Genomic DNA, 15,039 nt, shown 5'->3' on the forward strand with positions numbered 1-15,039 from the left:
GACGCGTTAAATCCCTATTAGTGATTCTATGTTTTTCATTCATCTTACCCACCGAGCTGGCCAGCTCTTTTTCAGCAGCGACCTGGCCACACATGATAGCTCAACGAAGTGGTTCATCATGTGGACATTTTTAGCAGCCAAATACTCTCAAAGTATGTTGATTCTAAATGTAGAGTAGAAAAACCGGAGGACCCGGAGAAAAATCCACGCGACCATGGGGAGAACATGCAAACTCCAAATATACAAACGTCAGGGTCGGGGTCGAACCCATGAATTCCTGCAAACCAGGCGCGAGGTAGTTAACATCTGGCCAGGTAAGTAACATCTCATTCACTCGGCCTATCATCCCTCAAGGATAAATAAAACGGATTCCAAAAGGGGAAGTCAACTGGTTTTTCCATTGGAGAAATGGGAATTTCCACCGCTGGATCAGCACTGCGAACGGACATGAGCTTAGAGACATCTCCCCTTGTTTTAGCTGCGGTGTTGAACGATGGAAGAGTGCACGGTGACCCAGTAGATGAGAGGTGACCTCGAAGAGAGATGGTGGGAGGTTGTTCCGAGATGATTCGGTGAAATACCGGACAACGCGTGGCTCGCGTGGGAGAGCCGTGGAGGCCCGCCGTGAAAGCCTGCGCTGTAGTTCAAGTGTGAGATGTTGGGATGGGAGGTATGATGGATACGAGACGTATGTTTGAAGATCCGTGTGATGTATGGTGCACTGAGGTTTTTTTTTTTCCCCCGACGTGAGATTAGAAAAAAGATTAACGAATATGGGATGTGGGGATTGGAGATGTTTAGGAGCATGAGAGATGTTGAGATAAAGCATGAGATAGACTCAAATGAGATTTATTCTCGAAGGTGACATCAACGAGCTTGAGGTGGGAGATGTTTACAATCTTGAGATAAACGGTGAGAGGAAGATGTTTGCAGCTGTAAGTATGAGACAATCAACCCCCCGTCTAATCGAACTTCACGTGTCCGAGAATCCGTGAGCTCCGCCCACGTGGTGCTCACTGAGCGAGCATCATCGCCGGGATCACGTGTCACACAACCGAGGTAATGAGGCCTCTTGTCATCGGAACGTCGGGTCACGTGTCACACTTGTCATTGGAACGTGGCCCAATAAGAGAAAGCCTCGTGGAAAGGAATCCTTGTGGTTCCTCTCCCCCTCACTCCTGTCCCATTCCCCCCACTCGTGTGGGATCTGTCCCGCCTGCTGCTCCTCCGCTCTTTCCTGTCCTGTGCGGTCATCCCTACGTCCACTCGTCCACATTCCTTCGCATCCTGGTTCACTGCTTCGAGCCACATCTTTCGTCTTCTGCTTCACGGTCTCCTGGTCGATGTTTCACGGTCTCCTTCATTGCGGCTGCCCTGCCGGCTTACCCCGAGTCCGGCTTGGAGAGGTTTTTTTTTAACCGTACCTTATGAATATTGGTAAGAAACAAATTCATACATATGACGAAAACATGAACATCTCGGGTACGCTGATGACATCGTCAGCATAGCGCCCCTAAAGGCACTGAACTGCATGCCATGTCAGTCGGATGCTGAGCTTGGAATAAAGTAAAACTCCAGTTTTTATTTCCCCAGGTAAGGCCCACTGAGCTACATAGCTCTTTTTCAGAAGCGACCTGCCCACAAATGATAGCTCAACAAAGTAGAACACGTAGGCTGTCGCGACCATGGGCTTACATAATTATCTACGTTGATACTCGCCATGTAAATAACCCAGACGGTAAGGGATGCCCAGAGTCACGCATTCATTACCCACCCCCTCCTCGCACGTGAAGGGCACACGAGTGACGTCATCTACCGCTCTATTTAAGGAACGAAACAGGAGGAGGATTTCTCCACAAATCTGGCTGTCGCCTGATGAAGCTAGTTGTAATTACTGGCGAAACGTCGTACTCAGATTGTAAATGTTGTGGTTTTGCTCTCCAACGCACCGGTGTGCTGTAATAATAACGAATTGGCATGTTTTTTTACATGACAAAGCTTACTAATTGGCTGTCGGGTGGCGGCGGGTTTAACGACACAACATTTATATATTTACGCGATCCAACCCCCCCAAAAAAATCCTCTATTACGCATGTTTTTAATCCACGCGACCACGGAGAGAACATGCAAGCTCGAAGTATAGAGGCGTCAGGGTAGGGATCGAACTCACGACCTCCCTGTGCACCAGGCGAGCTCGTCAACAACATCTCGTCACATCAACATGATGCGGAGTTCGTGTGCGACGAGCTCGCGAAGCTCTCGTCTGTTGGAGGGGACGCAGCTGTGAAGAGCGCAGCGGGCGAACCTCGGGAAGTTTGGTGAAGTTGTAATTCGCATCCAAATAGTGAGCGAATGAGGTGGGCAATTTGACAGTGAAAAGTAACAAATTGATGCCTGCCGTGACGTGAGTCACAAACGTGGCCGTTAACAACGAATGGGAACCAAAGTGAGGAGTGTGCATTCAGATAAATACAGAGGGGCACGTGGATGAGAGGACATGCAGAGGTTAAAGACAATTCAATCTGTGAGCAAAGTTGCAGAGGTTAATGGGTGAGATGTAATTTGATAGATGTTTAAAATAAAGGCGTTGAGAGGTGCCTTGTCGTGTTTAGTTTTGTTGTCCTTCTCCCGCACCTCCGATTAACACGGTTGGCTCCGTACGGTGCGTTAGAAGTTCAGCCATACACACGTACACACACACGTCGTCACACAGCTGCTGTGGTCACAGACGAGGGCGCGAGAGGGGTCCGGTGGGGAGAGACGCTGCGAAATGACGACCTCGTGGGAGACGAGAGAGTTGTGTCTGAGTGAGAGAGATATCGCGAGAGGGGGGTGGGGGGGTGAGGTAGGCGTGGTGGTGATGCTGCTGCTGCTGCTGCCCTTGGTCTGGCGGCGAGGCTGGGGTTCTGCTCTTCTAAGGAGAGAGCGAGAGGGGAGCGGCGGAGTCTGACAGCCGCAGCTGCTGTCGAGCTCCGGCAGCCGAGTTTGCGGTGGCGATGCAGTGACGACGGTGGCACCGAAGTTGTCGTGCGAGGCTCCACAAACTCAACCCGGGCGTGGACTCTGCAGAACATATTAAAACCAGAGAGATCTGCGCAGGTCCAGGTGCGTTGCGTCTTCACCACCACCATCACCACCACCACCATCACCCTGCGCTGCCTGGCCCCGTCTCCTGCTGCCACGCGGAGCTCCGGGCGACCCCACTCGGCCGTCTCAAGGAGAAGCCAGGCGGGCTTACTCACCCGACTCACCTCCCCCCTGGCTCGCTGCGGCTGCTGCCCCACTCGGCGGCTCCGGGCGATATCCCGGGAGCCCCGCGGAGAGGGGGAGGCGGCGCGGAGCAGCGGCTGAGGCTCGGCCGAGCCACGCGGGGATGGCGTCACAGGTGGTGTGCGGACTTGTGTTCAGAGTGCTGCTGCCACTGTGCCTCATAGCAGGTGAGACGCTCAGCCACTCGGTCACTCGCTCGCACACCCGTGGATTTAGTCACTCACTCATACACTCACTCACACTCACTCATACACCCACACACATACGCTCACACTCACACACACACGCACACACACGCTCACACACACGCACACACACGCTCACACACACGCACACACACACGCACACGCACACACACTCACACACACTCACGCTCACACTCACGCACTCACGCTCACACACTCACTCACACTCACTCACACACACGCTCACACACGCACGCACACACGCTCACGCACGCACACACGCTCACACACGCACACACACGCTCACACACGCACACACACGCTCACACGCACGCTCACACACACTCACACACACACCCACGCTCTCACGCTCACACACGCACGCACACTCACACACACACGCTCACACACACGCTCACACACACGCACACACACACTCACACACACACTCACGCTCACACACTCACGCTCACACACTCACGCTGACACACACTCACACGCGCACTCACGCTCACACACTCACGCACTCACGCTCACACACGCACACACACGCTTACACACTCACACGCATGCACACACGCACACACGCTCACACACACACGCTCACACACACACGCTCACACACACACTCACATAACACACACGCTCACACATTCACACGCATGCACACACGCACACACACGCTCACACACGCTCACACACACACACGCTCACACACACACGCTCACACACACGCTCACACGCTCACACACACAATCATAAACACACACGCACTTATAGATACTCTCACACACGCACACACACTCACACACACACAAAAACACGCACACACACACGCACACACATGCTCACACACACATACACACACACGCACACACGCACGCACACGCTCACACACGCACACACACGCTCACACACGCACACACACACGCACGCACACTCGCACACACACGCACACACACGCTCACACACGCTCACACACACGCACACACACTCACGCACTCACGCTCACACACTCACGCTCACACACTCACGCTGACACACACACGCGCACTCACGCTCACACACTCACGCACTCACGCTCACACACTCACACACACACGCTCACACACTCACACGCGCTCACACACTCACACGCGCTCACACACTCACACGCATGCACACACGCACACACACGCTCACACACACACGCTCACACACTCACACACACACACGCTCACACACTCACGCTCACACACTCACACACACGCTCACACACTCACACGCATGCACATACGCACACACACGCTCACACACACACGCTCACACACACGCACACACACACGCTCACACACACGCTCACACGCACACACACTCACGCACTTATAGATACTCTCACACGCACTCCAGTCACTCACTCGCCCACGCACAAAGACAAAGAGCACCCGTAAAGCCGACACGAGCTGTTGGGGCAAGACACACGCTCATACACTCACTTTACAAACGAATCATTCGCATCCTCACTCAAGCATCTACTCACTACGTGTTAAACCATCAACTCACTCACCATAACACTCGCACACAAAGACACAAATCTCCCGTGTAGCCTTAACAGACTGTTGGGGCAAGTGCCATTAGCGAGCACCTACGAAGGCCGGCACGGCACACGAGGGGGTGGGTGGCCAGCACCGCGCACGACCGCCTTTGTCTCGCCAGTGACCATGTTTTGACACGCCGCACCAGGTACTCATTTGAGGCTGAGTCGACCTAGGGGAGGCCCAGGACCGGTTCAAACATTCGTCACATAAAGACGCAGTGACACCCACACACCCAGACACACTCCATCGTTTCATCAACCAGGTGAAGCCACACTCGCACCCGAAACCGTTTAACAAGAGCAGGAGGAGACGTGAGGGCAAGTGGAGCCTCTGGCTTGGGGACACGGCGACTCGTGACTCGGGGGCTCGCGTCACCTTAAACGAGCACCTGGGCGTGAAAACGTCGGGGAGAGACAAAGACGGCCGCACGCGCGCGTGGTGTGTCCACGGTCCATTGAAACAGGCTGCGCGGGGTGGTGGCTGTCCGTGTGCCTTCTGCCCGCTTTAGCGTCACACTCCACGGCAGGCAAATCGCTTGGCCGCCCGATTTTGAAGGGGGTTCTGTTCACAATGCGGGTGCGCAAGTCCATGGGGCAGCACTTCAGGATGACCGTGACACCGATCGGCCTCTGAATCGTTGCGATGATGTGTATAGTTGTAGCACGGACTCAATGTGAGAGGTATCCAAGTCCTTGCGGGTTATAAGTGCAGGGTTTTCACACCGCCACCAGTCCAAATCCTCTGTAGTTTACCCAAACACGCAGCAAAGACAAAGATCCCCCGTATAGCCTTAACAGACTGTAGGGGAAAGTGTTCTTAGCGAGTAGCACCTATGAAGGCCGGCACCACGCCCGGCCGCCTTTGTCTCCCCAGTGGCGATGTTTACATACTCCACCAGGTATTCATTTGAGGCTGGGTCGACCTAGGGGAGGCCCAGCACCGGTTCAGATAATCGTCACCTGTGTTGGCGGTGAGCGGGAATCGAACTCGGGTCGGCGGGTTCGTAGCGCAGTGCGCCAACCGCTGCACCACCGCTCCCCACACGCACGCAGAGCCAATACCGACAGCCGCCAGTCGCCACTAAGTGACGGTGACGTCACCACGGTGCCTGTGCCAGGCCAGGTGCCTGTGCCAGGCCAGGTGCACTTTTAAGCCACGTGAAGTATCGAAGGCTCGCTGACACGGACAGACCCAGCAGGTGCCATGGGAGGTGCCACGAGTCGACTGACTGAGATGACCACCGGCAGATGCACCACCTGTGCCCCCTATTGTGCCAACTTGCTGCATTTTAGTCGCCCGGCGCTCTGCTTATTGTTGTGAGCGTCGCTCCTCTGCCCTCTGTTGTTATTGCTGGAGGGCGACTGCCTCCAGCTGCCCAGTAGCGTCACGTGCACAGCGCACGCGGTGGTGAGTCTGGGCCCCCCTCGGGGTTCAAGTGCGGACCGCGGCTCGCACCATTCGAGGCGCTGAAATTAATCCCCGTGGCGACGTCCTGATGATGCTGGCTGTAACTGTCAGCGAAACGTCGTGCCCCATTGTTGAACGCGGTGAGATTTCTCTCCAGCAGTCCGGTGGCGCTGCCGAAGCGTTTGTTCATCACGTGGCAACCTCATTGAATGGATGTTGCCGGGTGGAGGAGGTTTTACGACACGACATTTGACTCTCGCGATCAGACCCGAAGCTCAACGATGCATCTCCAATGCTGCCCAGGCACGTGATGAATGAATTCTTAACTAGGATCATAATAGCATTCGATAACTGTCGGCTTTTCAAGTTAAAGTAATCCATTATTTAGTCACAATCACGTAAACAATTAACAATATCTTTAATAAACGCACGCAAATAGTCACGAACAATAGCGGCGTTTCCTCTCACTTGACGTCACCAGACTAAACGCTCTTTACGATGCCACCCGCTGGGCGATTTAACAGCGTGCTTCAAGAAAAAAATGTTAACATTCACATGGGACTATCGTTTTTAATGGAAAAAGAACGGCTAATAATACACTGTGACTTGATAACAAATGTAATGTTAATAGCTTTAAAAAGTCAAAGCGTCTCCACTTGTTCGCCATCATTGCCAACAAATGCCTGGATTCTTGTCCAGGTGGTCTCCAAAGCTCTGAGGCTGCACGTTTCTTGTGGCGTTGTTCAAATTCTCGGAAGTGTTCACGTGATTTTGAAGCGCCCTGTTTATAAATAGTTGTTGCCGTCGCTCATATGAATTGTGACTGACACAATACATCTTGATGCAACTAATGGTATCCTATTTTCACCAATAATTACCTTGTCACACGATTGTACCGCTTGTACATGGGAATCAACCAATTGGCGTTCGCCGCTCATCGATGAACCCGTTCACCTGCACGCCTGCTGCGATGACGTCACGGCGCCTACTCTGGCGCCCAGCACAGGAGGCGCGTTCACGCGGTGACGTCCGATAGCTCTCGCTCACAGCTGACGGTGATGGGGGTTGTAACCTCGAGCGAAACGTCGGGCAATAGGGTCGGCATTTTGCTTGCGTTTCAATATTAAGCGGTTTCGATGTGAGCTGCTCGGCTGGCGTACTTATTCACGTGGCGAGAGGGGATCTGCGGTGGCTAGGAGATGTTAACTACCTCGCCTGGTATGCAGGAAGTCGTGTGTTCAACTTCGACCCTGACGCCTGCTGTATATTTGGAGTTTGCGTCTCTCTCTCTCTCTTCCCGTGGTCGCGTGGATTTTTCTCCGGGTTTTCCCTCCACATTTAGAACCAACACCACACATTTAGAGTATTTGGCTGCTAAAAATGTCCACGTAATAATCCACTTCCTGGAGCTATCATTTGTGGCCAGGTCGCTTCTGAAAAAGAGATAATAGCTAAGTGGGCCTTACCTGGTAAAATAAAAAGTTTAGTTTAGTTTGGCTCTGTCGGGTGGTGACGGGTCAGAGTTTGGCGTTGTAGCTACGCGATCTGACCCCAAATAATAAGCACGGTTGGCTACATACGGTGCGAAAGAAGTTCAACATACATACATCATCAGTGTCAGATTACATGGGGGTCTGTCTGGAAACTCCTCTCGGTGTAATCAGCCTTAAATATTCCGCACGGTGTAGCTGTTGGTTCGCTGTGTAAAGATGAACAGTGGTGAGACAAAGGCGGCCCGGCATGATGCCGTTCCGGCCTTCATTAGGTGCTCGTTATGGAGGCGGCGAGCTAGATGTTCGCTTTCTGTTCATGGTTGTGAACCACACAGTACAGCGGCACGGCCAGAGCAGTGACCACACGTGCCGAAGCCACTGAGTGCGCACGTGTGCACGCGGAACTCCACTGCTGGATGAGTGTAGGCCTCCTCTCGATGCTCTCCCACGTGATCATCAACGGTGGCGCAAACTCCAAGCGGAGCCCCTGGCACGTGGCTGCCTTGGCTCTCGGCGGGTTTCGGTTCGATTCCGGCTATGGCGAGGCACGTTGCAGTTTGCCTGCTGTCAATCAGAGCAATGATCTCAAGCGCGTTTATTGCGAGCCAACGTCAAGCAGCTGGAGAGGCGTGCGGAGGGAATGGTCTGGGGTTGTTGGGTGAGGGTGGCGATGGTCTGGGGTTGTTGGGGTGAGGGTGGCGATGTTCTGGGTTGTTGGGGTGAGGGTGGTGATGTTCTGGGTTGTTGGGTGAAGGTGGCGATGGTCTGGGGTTGTTGGGTGAGGGTGGCGATGGTCTGGGGTTGTTGGGGTGAGGGTGGCGATGTTCTGGGTTGTTGGGTGAAGGTGGCGATGGTCTGGGGTTGTTGGGTGAAGGTGGCGATGGTCTGGGGTTGTTGGGGTGAGGGTGGCGATGGTCTGGGGTTGTTGGAGTGAAGGTAGCGATGGTCTGGGGTTGTTGGTGTGAAGGTGGCGATGGTCGGGGTTGTTGGGGTGAGGGTGGCGATGGTCTGGGGTTGTTGGGTGAAGGTGGCGATGGTCTGGGGTTGTTGGGTGAAGGTGGCGATGGTCTGGGGTTGTTGGAGTGAAGGTGGCGATGGTCTGGGGTTGTTGGGGTGAGGGTGGCGATGGTCTGGGGTTGTTGGGTGAGGGTGGCGATGGTCTGGGTTTGTTGGGGTGAGGGTGGCGATGGTCTGGGGTTGTTGGAGTGAAGGTGGCGATGGTCTGGGGTTGTTGGGGTGAGGGTGGCGATGGTCTGGGGTTGTTGGGGTGAGGGTGGCGATGGTCTGGGGTTGTTGGGTGAAGGTGGCGATGGTCTGGGGTTGTTGGGGTGAGGGTGGCGATGTTCTGGGTTGTTGGGTGAAGGTGGCGATGGTCTGGGGTTGTTGGGTGAAGGTGGCGATGGTCTGGGGTTGTTGGGGTGAGGGTGGCGATGGTCTGGGGTTGTTGGAGTGAAGGTAGCGATGGTCTGGGGTTGTTGGTGTGAAGGTGGCGATGGTCGGGGTTGTTGGGGTGAGGGTGGCGATGGTCTGGGGTTGTTGGGTGAAGGTGGCGATGGTCTGGGGTTGTTGGGTGAAGGTGGCGATGGTCTGGGGTTGTTGGAGTGAAGGTGGCGATGGTCTGGGGTTGTTGGGGTGAGGGTGGCGATGGTCTGGGGTTGTTGGGTGAGGGTGGCGATGGTCTGGGTTTGTTGGGGTGAGGGTGGCGATGGTCTGGGGTTGTTGGAGTGAAGGTGGCGATGGTCTGGGGTTGTTGGGGTGAGGGTGGCGATGGTCTGGGGTTGTTGGGGTGAGGGTGGCGATGGTCTGGGGTTGTTGGGTGAAGGTGGCGATGGTCTGGGGTTGTTGGGGTGAGGGTGGTGATGGTCTGGGGTTGTTGGGGTGAGGGCGGCGATGGTCTGGGGTTGTTCGGGTGAGGGTGGCGATGGTCTGGGGTTGTTGGGGTGAGGATGGCGATGGTCTGGGGTTGTTCGGGTGAGGGTGGCGATGATCTGGGGTTGTTGGGGTGAGGGTGGCGATGGTCTGGGGTTGTTGGGGTGAGGGTGGCGATGGTCTGGGGTTGTTGGGGTGAGGGTGGCGATGGTCTGGGGTTGTTGGGGTCAGGGCGGTGAAGGTAGCGATGGGCTGTGGATGTTGATGACAGTGATCGTGACGATGGTCGCGGTGAAGCTAGTGGCGGTGATATGAAGGCGATGGCGGCGAGGTTATGCGGCGACGGTGGTGATGGTCGTGATGGGGTGTTACTGACGATGTGACTGAATGCATGTGGAGAAGAGCTGAAGGTGGAGAGATGGTGACGATGGTGGTGATGGTGTGAGGCTTGTAATGGGATGAGCGATGTCTTCTAAGCGCATTCTGTCGGCCCAACGCAATGGCATTAATCACGCACTGTACAATCACATGTCCTGCAGATGGAATAAACATGCCCTGTATGTCATATTATACTCAATTTAGGTAATACATGGACGTATTTGCTATGAATTAAGTAATTGTCTGTACATCGTGAATATTCGTGCAGCATTGACAACATTCAAATGATCCTTTTGCATTATCCTGCGAATACAATGAACAGTCTCAGCGTCCCATTGTGCGCCACATTGCTAATGCCGCCTTGTTCATGTGCAGCTCTCTCGGCACTCCACTGCTAGTGGAGGCTACTGGGAAAGGGAGTTGGCGAATGGTGTAGATTTCACGAGCCACTGATGGTAGCCGTGACCGGGAATCGCTCGGGTCGCATCGTTTCAAAGGACGGCGCGCTAACCATTGCGCCACCGCTCAACTCCACAATGTTCTCATGCACGTTCACGTGTACGTTATATACAGTACTCTATACTGTACATACTGTAAAGTAGACTGCCAGGTATCTCCCTGCTCGCACAATAATTCGGAGGAACTCATTTTCATTGGCAGGCACTGAGCCAGCGGTGGAAATTATCCATTCCTATGGCGGGAACCGTTATCCCCTTTAGAGCACAACCGCTGGTGCATGCATGTATGTAGCCAACCGTGCTAATCCGTGGTGCTGTCGTTGACAAGGTGTCACGTAAACGGTGGTAACATTGCATGTTGTTGATGTGCACATGCAAATGCATACGTACAACTCGCTCATAAAGTGCCTTCCGCTTACGAGCTGGGATCACGGGTTCTGTGTGTGCCTCGTGCAGTACAGAGCGGGAGAGCCACCAATACCATAGTGGTTACGATGAAGGCGAAACGGCTCGGGGAGGCATTCATCCAGCAGTAGGTAGATGATGGTTATTTTGAAGGTATGTTGTTCAAAGCTGTAAAAAGTTATATTATTAGTTTGTGATTTAAGTGGTAGGTTAAAAAAAGCTATATATTTTTAAAAAAGGTAGAAAAAATGTTCACAGTGCAGCGAGTGTCCATTGGGTGGCTCGGGTGTCGGAGTCGTGATGAGAGTCTGCGGCACTCACAGCACGCGGTTGAGCCCTGGTCTCACTCACCCCGTGGTCAACACCGGGTTCTCAAGTCTGAGGAGGTTGATGTTCTCAGCTGGGGCACCAGAAGACACACGCAGAGACAAGCGCTGGGTGTTAAATTAGATTGAGCAATTTGGATAAAGTCCAGCTCTCAGAATGAAGTATACAAATGTTGGTTTATAAGAGGGTTTTTTTTGTTTAGATCGCATCAATATAAATGTGTCGTTAAACCCGCCACCACCCGACACAGCCAATTAGTAAGCTTTGTCATGTAAAAAGAACATGCCAATTCGTTATTATTACAGCACACCGATGTGTTGGAGAGCAAATCCACAACATTTACAATCCGGACGTTTCGCCAGTAATTACAACTCGCACCATCAGGCGGACAGCCAGATTTGTGGAAACCTCCTCCTGTTTCAAATATTGGTTTGTCAAGCCAGACGACAAACCATCTGATGGCAGAGTGGGAAAGGGGCGCAGAGGGCATCCTTGGCGAGGGGCTCCGGGAGAGGGTCTCTGTGGACGTGTACATGCGGCGCAAGCATGCCCACATTGTATGCTGTGCTGTCGATAGGATTTGGTCCTCATATATAATTAATGTACAGCGTTATGGAATGCAATTACCATGAATGATGCTCTATAAAATGAAAGTACTGTGTTATTATGTTTCGTCTCAGGACACGATGCATATAGCACAGGTTGGAGGGAAAATTATAAAATATAATAATAAACCCGAACACACGAAGTGCATGCATTGTGGGCAAACGTTGTAAGAATGCTGCATCGTTCGACATTGCGGCCACAACAAAGCGTGGATGTATGTGCTGTCCCTTGTGCGTCACGTGGAGGTGCTTTGCCTCAATGATGATGGATCTCCCCCCTCCCCCAGGTTGAAATCGACTTTGCATCAGAGTTCTTAATCAGCGATTGGCCACCCATCCCAAGCGGGAGCCCGGCTGAGCAGCAGCCTTGAGGCTCACGGAGGCCCTTTATGGGTAAATAAAAGGGGCACTGTTGTGGCTGATATGAGATGTTTAATTTTAGCCAAAGCAGTGCAGCACGTGTTCGTGCTTAGGCCTGGGGTTGTTTTAGCCTGGAAATGTTTTCTCGACAGAGTCTTCTCAGGAATCATTTAACGGCGGTGCCCTTTTAAAGGAATAAATAGGTCAGGAGTTTTCACTTGGGGAATATTTTAGGTAGGAATTGTTGGTAAACACTTCCATGTTTGAAATTCAAAAGGAATGCGTTGTTGAGTGTTAAACATTTGATCAATTTATTGAATGTTTTGGAAGGTTTTTTCCCCCCTGTAGAATCATTCGGATTGATATTTACGGCACCTTTAATGCTTGTGAATGCGTTTCCTGTCTGGGTATAAGGAATATGATCCTGGTGAGATTCTGGCGATTTGCGAATGCCTGGCATAGTCCCGAGTGTGGTGGATGTTTTGGTTTGGGGTCGTCTATGCGGCCTGCGAACAGTCCACGGTGATTTCCCTGCGGAGTGATCAGGTTCACGGGTGTGCCAAACGTCTTGGGAATGTCTGAGAATACAACCACGGGGAATATCTCACGGCGGATATCCACATCGCCATCGGCCGCGATCTACGCACTGCTGGATGAAGAATGCTGTAAGCCGTCGCTCACCGTTGTTAACACTCATTGACTAAGAGTTGCCCTTTGGTAATGCACTGCTGGATGAACGCCTCCCCTCGACGTGTCAGTCACAGGAATTGCGCCCCCATACTGCCCCGATCAGTGCGGGTTTGTGAAGGTAGCAGGAGGGAAGCCCATGACCGGTTCAGATCACGCTCACGCTTGGCCTGGAATAGAACTCAGGTTTGCCAGGATCACGTGGCAGTGCGCTAGCCTCGGTAAAATCTCTAGCTCACGGGCCGTGACTTAGCCGAGCGTTTGGCCCGTTTGCTGATTCTTGCAGAGGTTTGCGGTTTAAACCCAGCGGCTGCCCTTATTAACACTGCGGGAGAAGTGGCGTAGTCGCTACTTTATCAGCTCAGAGGGTGCGGCAATCAGTCAGGTGGGGGAACCAATATTGAATTTGACTCGCACGGTCACGCCTAGGCTACCGTATATTGCAGCTCCTCTTGCCCAATCACATCGTCATTACGCTCACGGTCTCGGACATCTAACGCTGTAGAGGCACTCCGTCGTCGCAAAATGCAGCCACAACAGCTCGCCAGTGTGGTGATTGTCCAGGGGGCCCCCAACTCGTAGCTTTGGCCAACAGAGGGGGCAGAGGCACTCCCTGCCCCACGCTCGTTACGCTGCTGTGCGCGAGTATTCACCATAAATTCGTGCCATCCAAGTCACAGTCGACGTTAAAGATCCCGCGATTTTCTTCAAAGAAGAATTGGCTCACGCTTGAAAATTTTCTGCTTTTCATAAATCCACGAAAGCGCCACAGACTCGCCGGTGAATGTAGCGGCCTTCGCGATCGCGCTGTGATCTAAGAATGATTTGAGACCGCTCGGCACCATTCCCTGTTGGGAGATGTCTCGCTCGGGGAATGTTGGGGAACGTTGTGCAGATCTTGTGTGAGGAGGGTCATTGAGAGCTTCACAGCCGCGGTGGTAAATTTTGATGTAAAGCTTTCGTGACTGCAGGGATTCATATTCTTGGTTCTTTCGGTAAAGTCACGTAGAAGGGAAACAATAAAATAATAAAAATATAAAACAATAAAATTCTCACGACGTTTCGACTACAACACAAGCAATCATCATCAGGTGCCGGTGATGATGGTGCTGATGGTGCTGGTGGTGCAGGTGGTGCTGGTGGTGCTGGTGGTGGTGCTGGTGCTGGTGGTGCTGGTAGTGTTAGTAGTGGTGGTGGTGTTAGTGCTGGTGCTGGTGGTGGTGCTGGTGATGGTAGTTGTGGTGGTGTTGGTGGTGCTGGTGGTGCTGGTGGTGGTGTTAGTGCTGGTGGTGCTGGTGGTGGTGCTGGTGGTGGTGCTGGTGGTGGTGGTGCTGGTGGTGGTGGTGCTGGTGGTGGTGCTGGTGGTGCTGGTGGTGGTGCTGGTGGTGCTGGTGGTGGTGCTGGTGGTGCTGGTGGTGATGGTGCTGGTGGTACTAGTGGTGGTGGTGCTGGTGGTGGTGCTGGTGGTGCTGTTGGTGGTGGTGATGGTGCTGGTGGTACTGGTGGTGGTGGTGCTGGTGGTGATGGTGCTGGTGCTGGTGGTGATGGTGGTGCTGGTGGTGGTGGTGCTGGTGGTGGTGCTGGTGGTGATAGTGCTGGTGGTACTGGTGGTGGTGGTACTGGTGGTGGTGGTGCTGGTGGTGATGGTGCTGGTGGTACTGGTGGTGGTGGTGCTGGTGGTGGTGGTACTGGTGGTGATGGTGCTGGTAGTACTGGTGGTGGTGCTGGTGGTGGTGCTGGTGGTGGTGCTGGTGGTGATGGTGCTGGTGGTACTGGTGGTGGTGGTGGTACTGGTGGTGGTGCTGGTGGTACTGGTGGTGGTGGTGGTGCTGGTGGTGGTGCTGGTGGTGGTGGTGGTGCTGGTGGTACTGGTGGTGGTGGTGCTGGTGGTGGTGGTGCTGGTGGTACTGGTGGTGGTGGTGCTGGTGGTGATGGTGCTGGTGGTGATGGTGCTGGTGGTACTGGTGGTGGTGGTGCTGGTGCTGGTGGTGATGGTACTGGTGGTACTGGTGGTGGTG

General features: G+C 53.5%; 1 protein-coding gene across 1 annotated transcript in view; it reads left to right on the forward strand.

Annotated features, from left to right (window-relative positions):
• The first annotated feature begins 9 nt into the window (after positions 1 to 9).
• The window catches only part of LOC116938348 (piezo-type mechanosensitive ion channel component 2-like), a 321,131-nt gene continuing 306,101 nt past the window's right edge, over positions 10 to 15,039 (forward strand). Inside the window, exon 1 of the mRNA XM_076074013.1 lies at positions 10 to 3,437. Coding sequence (XP_075930128.1) covers positions 3,374 to 3,437 — 64 coding nt within the window. The 5' untranslated portion in view covers positions 10 to 3,373. The remainder of the gene's footprint in view (positions 3,438 to 15,039) is intronic.

The sequence above is a fragment of the Petromyzon marinus genome, chromosome 45 (genome assembly GCF_048934315.1).
Source record: "Petromyzon marinus isolate PM22_M1 ecotype Great Lakes invasive population chromosome 45, UKy_Petmar_22M1.pri1.0, whole genome shotgun sequence".
Classification (NCBI taxonomy): Eukaryota; Metazoa; Chordata; class Hyperoartia; order Petromyzontiformes; family Petromyzontidae; genus Petromyzon; species Petromyzon marinus.